The sequence below is a fragment of the Pipistrellus hanaki genome (assembly GCF_964339955.1).
Source record: "Pipistrellus hanaki genome assembly, chromosome: 6".
NCBI lineage: Eukaryota > Metazoa > Chordata > Mammalia > Chiroptera > Vespertilionidae > Pipistrellus > Pipistrellus hanaki.
In genome coordinates, this window is record NC_140508.1 from 35,879,902 (window position 1) to 35,887,540 (window position 7,639).

The following is a 7,639-nucleotide window of genomic DNA, read 5'->3' on the forward strand; positions in this document are numbered from 1 at the left end:
CTGTGAGTCTCCTGCCCTCCGTCTCTGAAGTGGATTAAGAAGGAGAAAGTGACTGAGGGGGTTCAGAATGAGGAAAGGCCCTCTTGTTTCTCTTAGGAGCCTGGCCATTCATCAGTCACCTTCCAACACGGGTTTTAACCACATTCTCTTGTGCGTTACCTCACAGCAGTTTTGGGGGGCACAGGGGCTCAGAATTTGGGATAGCCATCCTAATTAGGCAGATGGGGAAACTGAGGCTCGGGCAGGCTTCGGGATTGCCCTCCAGTCCCACAGCTCTCTGTTCCCAGCTGAAGGTTTGTACTGCTTTGGCGAAATTTACAAACTCTGACCAGGGATTGAGGTGGCTGTTGATGGAGCAGAATGCAGGTCAGAAATAAAGCAGGCCTGGGCGTCAGGGTGGCTCTATCCAGGGAAGGCTCCTTTCTGGGGCTGGTCTCAGTTTACTCCTCTATTGAATGGGGCTGTAACTATTACCGCCTGCAACCTCACCTGCCCTTGAGCAGCTGGCTGGTAGGAAAAAAGAATGTAGTGAGGATCCCAGCAGCTCTTAGGGTTCTGAACACCTTTCTCTTCACCCCAGGCCTTGTTGGGAGCAAGCAGAGGTGTGTGTTGCAGGCCAGCCCGTCACCACTTACACACATTTTAGTCTAAAGTTACGGTGACCCTTGGTGGCCACAGGCCGTGCTGCAGACTCTGGCCCGTTTGCCCCACAGGCTGTTCGACTACCGGGGCCGCCTCTCGCCAGTGCCCGTGCCCAGGGCCGTCCCCGTGAAGCGAGCCCGGGTCACGGTCCCCCTGGTCCGGCGTGTCAGAGCCACCATTCCCGCCAAGCTCTTTGCCCGCTCCACAGCCATCACCACCAGCTCAGTCAAAATTAAGTGTAAGTGACTTACTTTCTTCCTAAATAACTTTTCTTTTGTCATTAGCAAAATAATAGAATTACATTTTTTTACATTGGAAAATAGATAAAGGAACAAATCTCCCACAGTTCTGCAGTTCTAACAACCAAGTGAGTATTTTCCTGTATTTCTAAGAGAAAAAAGGCTGACGTTTCAGGCGGAGGGGCTTGGGTTGGGCCGAGTCCAGCACTGTGGCATTGAGCCCATCTTTCCTCCAGGAAGGACAGGACAGGTCTACACAGGCCCACTACTCACATTCACTCCGGTGTGCAAACGCTGTGGTCAGGCACTCTGATTGTAAAACACCCACATTTACACATCTTGAAAGGCAGAAACCACTATATCACCAGCAAAGACACACACTCGCTGAGGAGAACCTCCTTCCTATCCATCCACAGTCCCTTTCAGAATTGAGAGGTTGGGCGGGGGGAGGATACAGGTTCAGAGGGACAGTCTGGTCTCTCTAAGAATGGCTTTCAGAGTCTCAAGGGAAGCCACAGGCAGCCTCAGCCTCTTCCCTGGCCAGAAAAAGAGCTGCAGACAAGGGCAGTTCCTGCCATTGGCCTGTCTTCCTCGTGTCAGAATGGGGCTAGGAGAGCGCCCAGTCCCCAGGTGACAGCCCTGTACTCCCTCCACTCCCAGTAAAGAGCAGTGAGCTGCAGGCCATCAAGACAGAGCTGACGCAGATCAAGTCCAACATTGACGCCCTGCTGGGCCGCTTGGAACAGATTGCTGAGGAGCAGAAGGCCAACCCAGGTCAGCTTCCAAGGATCCTTCCCCGGGTTCAAGTGACCAGGGGCCCCAGGCGAAGGGTGCGGGGAGGACAGTGCATGGCAGAGAGGGGCGATGGCCTCTCTTCCCACCTGGACCCACTGTGTTGAGGCCTAGCTTCTGCGGAAGTGCTGCCCAGGAAGCTCTCCCAGGCTGAATTTTATTCCCCTTTTCACCATCCTTTTCCCTCAAGATGGCAAGAAGAAGGGCGACAGCGGCAGCGGCAATGGCAGTAGTGGTGGCAGTAGCCGACCACTGGCCCCCCAAGAGGACACAACTTCTGAGGCAGGCACACCCCAGGGAGAAGCGCAGGCTCGAGATGACGGCGATGAGGAGGGGCTGCTGACACACAGCGAGGAAGAGCTGGTGAGGGCCCGGTTGGAGGGCTGAGCCTGGGGTTTTCACTCCTGGTCCCTCCCCCTCCCCCCAGGGAAGGGAACCTCTGAGCTGGTTCCTTCTTTCCAGGGGCTCCAGTCCTGTGAGGAAAGTGGGGAGCGAGCAGGAAGTAGGTGCCTATTTCAGCCACCAGTCGGAGAAGTCCCACAGAGGTCCGAGGCAGACCTCTCTTGAGCCCAGGCCCACTGGAGACTCGGTTTCCCACAGGGGGACGGAAGAGTCAGGAGCTCAGGAGGCTCATACGGTGTGCACAGTTGCAGGGGCAGGCCTGGGATTTCCTGGGGAAGCCAGAGGGAAGTAGGTATCCATTCTCCCTGACGATTTTCTAAAAGCCTTTGTTGCATGGGCATGAAATAGGCTGTCTTATGAGGGATCAAGGGAGCTCCCCGTCTGTGAGGGTAAAAATCATTTGGCAAGGAGCTTACATTTAGTGGAAAGTAAACCAGATTCCGAGCCGATAAGGTATTGGTCGTGTGCTTACTATTTGTTTACCTGAGGAACACTCAGTTGAGCACCAGGCCCTACAGTCTATACTTTCTAACTTCATTTAACCTTAACAATAGCCCTGCGTTGTACAGTGTTTGCTCTTCCACATTTTACCCTGTGAGGAAACTGAGGCTCAGAGGAGACTGAGGCAGCTTGCTCAGGGCCTTATAGCTGATACGGGTCAAGCCAGGACGGGAGCCCAGACTTCTTCCCTAGGCCTGGAACTTCCTCTTCTCACCCCTGCCGGGCTCTGTGAGGACAGAGGGACTTACGAGCTCCTGCTCATGTCCAGCTCATTGCTTCTGTGCACCTCGTCTGGTAATTCAGCACACTCTTTGGGCACAGTAGGCTTCATAAAGGCTGTCACAAAGACTTAGATGTCCCACGATGGAGAGCTCGCTGGTATTGTAGGCTCTTAGACCACTCCAATCTGAGAAGGTCTTTCTATGCAGAAACGTGCCCCCTGCCACACATAGAACTTCCTTGACTGGTTCCTTCTCTCTCCTGAGGGGCCCTCAGCCCACCCTGATGCAACCCCAGATCAGCCTTGTGTAGACTGGTCCCACAGCCATTCCCTCCAGCTGTCCCTCCCGCTTTCTGAGTGTGGCCTCTGGCTGTGCTCTGGGCCCAGGGCAGGACTCGGAGCTTGCAGTGCATGACGTGTGGTCTCTTGTCGCCTCCTCCCCATCAGGAGCACAGCCAGGACACAGACGCGGAGGAAGGGGCTTTGCAGTGAGCAGGTACGGCGGTCCTGGCGGGCAAGGGGCGAAGTGGAGAGCATGTCATGAGGCCGACTGGCAGGGTCGTGCTGTGTCCGGCCATGAAGGCCCCTCTATCCCCAGCCATCTCACCACCCCTCTTTGTGGTCGGGGTTTGGTAGGCTGTGGGGTTGGGAGCCAAGGACGGGCTAGCCAGGTTCGCCCAGCAGAGGCTTCCTCGGCACACTGAGCCATGGTACCCGTCTGTACCCTTGAGGATCTCTGAGACTCCTCTCTTTTGGAGGAAGACACAAACTGTTACCATCCAGTGTGAGCAGGAACACAGGCTGAAGAACGGGGAGGAGTTTCAAAGAGGGCTGTGGTGGAAGAGGTGATAACGCAGCTGAGCCTGTCCAGGATTGAGGGAGAAGCATCCAAGGGACAGACACCCTGAGCAGAGGCGCAGAGTGCTGGTAGTCCTCAGTGTGTGGGGATGCCCAGGCCTCTCCTGTGGCTGCAGTCCCAGCTCTGCATCGTAGGGAGAGGAGCTGCTCATCATCGGAGGGTGAGGTTGTGCCAGGCTTAGGGTCTGGGACTTGATCCTCTCAGGTGGAAACGCTCTGTGTGCCAGGAGGTGCCCCACAGCTTGTGATCGTGCCAATACCATAACAGATGTGGAAACTGAGGCACTGAACGGGTGGGCAGGGTAATAAACCACGCATCTCGTAAGATCTCCAGGGTGGTAATTGGTGGGGCCTAGATTTGAACCCAGTGGTGTGTGGCTTCAAAGCCCGCTCTCGCCAGTGCTCACCACCTGGCTCTGCCACGCTGCCCTGTTCCTTTGGGGCCGTGCTCAGAGTCAGACATGTTTGGATGGAGGAAGACCTCAAACAACAGGAAGCACCTTGGGGAACATTCATGCTGTGAGATGCTTCACCAGCAAGGGCTTCCCTGACAGCTTAGTTTAGGAAATTCCATGCATGCAGTTTTTTCTCTTGGAGCCTCATGGTTTGCTTTACCAGAAGGAGTAAGTTTTACCTTGCTAAGCCAGTTTACAGGTGAAGTGCAGGGCCTAAATGGAGGCTCAGGAAGGGGGTTAGAGAGATGGCCGAAGTTACATGGCCAGAAAATTATGAGGCCAGAGCACAGGCATACGTCTGTCTGCAAGTAGCAAATATCATAACACCCTTGCTTTTTCCCCAACCCATTTTTAAGGAGCACAGGGACTTTTCTTCTCAGCCTTAATTTCTATTTGCTTCTTTCTCAGTCTGACAGGAGCAATGGCCACTGGAAGGCGAAGGGCATGCACTGTACCAGGCCTCAGGCTGGGCACCCACCCCTGGATGCCACCCCAGCAGGTCCCAGAGAACTGGCAGCAGGCACCTCATCCCCCGTGCATCCCAGCCAGTGCCGCATCCTCTGCAGGTGGAGTTATTGGTCTCTCCTCCCCACACACCCTCCCTATTGGCACTGCTCAGGCCAGAGGGCAGAGCACAGAGTTTTCTCTACACTCTGTCCAGGACACTCCCAGGCTTGGGGTTTTTCTATAGGTTTGGAGAGGGGAGGGGAGGGGGGCACAGGGAGGAGACCCTGACAATAAAGAGATTGGATTCCAACTTACTCTGAAATGGGATGGTTTGCATTTTCTCATGAAGGTACTCAGGCCTTCTTGTCCAGCCAGAAAGCAGATCTGCTGTGCTCCCTTCCCTCTAACCTGTCAGGGACCATTGTCTGAGGCAGCGGTCGCCAACCAGTGGTCCTCGGACCAGTTGTGGTCCGTGAGGTCCAAAAGGTTGGCGACCGCTCGTCTGGGTGAATAATATTAATCCACCTGGGCCTTAATTTCCACTAAAATGGCGATAAAAATAGCCAGCAGGGTTGTTGGGGAGGTCAGATGTGCCAGTACCCATGAGAGCACCTTGGTGGCTGAGTGCCCCTTGTGAGCCACTTGGTCAGGCAGCAGTGGTCCAGGCCTCAGCTTCTCACTAGTCTGGTCTCTCTCAGCTCTAAAGCACTGTTTCTTCCCCTTCTCTCTCCTGGTTCAGGACTAGTTTTTATTCCGTTGGACTCTGTCCTCTCACCAGCCTCCCCGTCTCCAGCTTCTCCCTGCCCATCTCTCATTGGCCACCAGTGTTACCTCTGAATTATAATATTTCCCTTCCCTGTATAAAACCCTTTCTGACTGGCTTCTCACCATCGAGACAAAATGCCAGCTCCTGAGTATGGAATACACGATCCCGGTCTCTCCTGTTCTTTTGACACCACACACACACACACAAACCTTAGACAGCAACCACACAGAACAAGTCCTTCACTCTCATCGGCAGCAAAAAAAAGAGCCCACGCCTGTTACCTCTCACAGTAGGGGTTTGGCACAGGATGCATGTGGCCTACCTAGACTCATCTCTGTTCTGTAACAGGCCAGGTTCCCTCAGCCTCCACCTCTGTCCTAATGTCCCCTCCCTCCCCTGCCCTGTGTTCCCCAAACATTGTCCAATTTCTCCACATTCACATCCCCCTGGAGAATTAACTGCCACAGCAGTGTGTTTTGAGTTAGTCATAGATTACAAATTATCTCCTCTGGTCCAGTGAACCGGGTGGTTCATGTGTGGCCACTCAGGCTGGGCTCATTGGCTTAGGGCTGTTGGTGGGCAGGCACTCATAAACATACTTTGCTCCAAGCCTGGCACATACTCTCACTCCTACTTTTTCTACCTGGGAAGTATCCACCCATTATTAACCCTTTGCACTCCGCTGTCCCCTCTCAGGGGACATCGGAATTCTAGCATATCACTCGGATGTCCCCTCTCAGGGGACACTGCAGTTTATTAGTGATTACAGGGAATTGAGTTAATTCAACGCACGTTTCGCAAAGTAGCGTCGAGTAGCTGGTAGCCAATGTCCAGAATGGTTCGGAGTAGCTGGTAGCCAATGTCCAGAATGGTTCGGAGTGCAAAGGGTTAAACTGCATCCCAGACTCTACAAGTCTCTACTTGGCTGAGATACTGGGGGACAGCTAGAACAGCAGGGGCTATGGACTTCCGTAGTATGTCAGGAAGAGAATCTGAGGAGGAAGCATCTGCTCTACCCAGAGGCCTGCCTAATCGCCTTGGCACCAGAACATATCCTGGACAGAACGCGACCCCTGTCCTGGCATTCCAGGGAACAGTAACAGTTATGAGCGGGAGGTTCATAACCATAAAACCCTGCATACATATGCCTGCCCTCCCCATGTCTGCGGTTAGGAAAGTCATCTCCCATTCCATGCTCAACAGTTTCCAATTTGCTGTCTTAACCTCTAAAAACCAAAAAGAGATGAAGAAATGTGATGCCAGATTGTGCCCAAAGGACCAATAGCTCTAGATCCATGGTGGGCAAACTGCGGCTCGCGAGCCACATGCGGCTCTTTGGCCCCTTGAGTGTGGCTCTTCCACAAAATACCATGGCCTGGGAGAGTCTATTTTGAAGAAATGGCATTAGAAGTTTAAGTTTAAAAAATTTGGCTCTCAAAAGAAATTTCAATCGTTGTACTGTTGATATCTGGCTCTGTTGACTAATGAGTTTGCTGACCACGGCTCTAGATGTTTTTAAGATCTGAAACCTCATTTGTGGTTCCAGCAGCCATCTTAGAGTATCACAGCCGGTGGGTTTACTGGGTTGTGACCCTAGGCAAGTCTTTCCTTGCCAGGTCTGCTTCCTCATCTGTATGAGGGTTGGCCTCGATCAGGGATAGTATGGGCCTTCTATCAGTTAGTAACTGTTATATAACAACTACCCTGAAATTTAGTACCTTTCCATAAACATGTTTTAGCTTCTGATTCTGTGGGGTAGCAATTTGCATTGTGCTCAGCTGGGTGGGTCTACTTACCTGGGCTCTCGTGTGAGGGAAGTGAGCTGGCAAACTGCCGGAGGGCTGCTTGGTCCCAGGTAACCTCACTCACAGGTCACACGCTCACAGCATCTAGGAAGAGTGAGCCCCAGGACACAGTGCTCTTCAAGCTTGTGTCACATTGGTAAGGCTCCATTGATCAAAGCAAGGCGAATGGTTAAGCCCAAATTCCTCTTAATTTGAAGAGCTTCAAAATATGGCCACAGTTTGTTTTTAATCTATCTTAGGCCTCATCTTACTTGCTGCTTCAAAACATTAGTAGCTGCTAGAGTACTTCTTGAGGATTTAGAGCAGTTTTTAAAGTATTAGGAAATAATAACATGGCAGTGTATTTTTTTTATATTGAAAGGAGTTGAAATGTATGTGTAGAGAATTAGCCAACCCTGGCCGGGTCATAGAGACCACAGAAATACAGGAGCATGGCCAAAGCTCCTGAGCCAGGTAGCCTGGGTTTGAATCACAGTTGGGACATTAACTTTAAGTCAAAATTCCTCCACCTA

General features: G+C 52.5%; 1 protein-coding gene across 4 annotated transcripts in view; it reads left to right on the plus strand.

The window, feature by feature from the left end:
- The window catches only part of RALY (RALY heterogeneous nuclear ribonucleoprotein), a 93,431-nt gene extending 88,551 nt beyond the window's left edge, over positions 1 to 4,880 (plus strand). For 2 of the 4 annotated variants that reach the window (XM_084888586.1, XM_084888584.1), the window contains 5 exons: positions 714 to 880; positions 1,542 to 1,655; positions 1,864 to 2,036; positions 3,244 to 3,292; positions 4,518 to 4,878. In XM_084888586.1, the coding sequence (XP_084744712.1) occupies positions 714 to 880; positions 1,542 to 1,655; positions 1,864 to 2,036; positions 3,244 to 3,288 (499 nt within the window). In that variant the 3' untranslated portion in view covers positions 3,289 to 3,292; positions 4,518 to 4,878. Of the gene's footprint in view, positions 1 to 713; positions 881 to 1,541; positions 1,656 to 1,863; positions 2,037 to 3,243; positions 3,293 to 4,517 lie in introns of all 4 variants that reach the window. The other 2 variants (XM_084888585.1, XM_084888587.1) reach the window with 2 other exon arrangements.
- Positions 4,881 to 7,639: the final 2,759 nt, after the last annotated feature.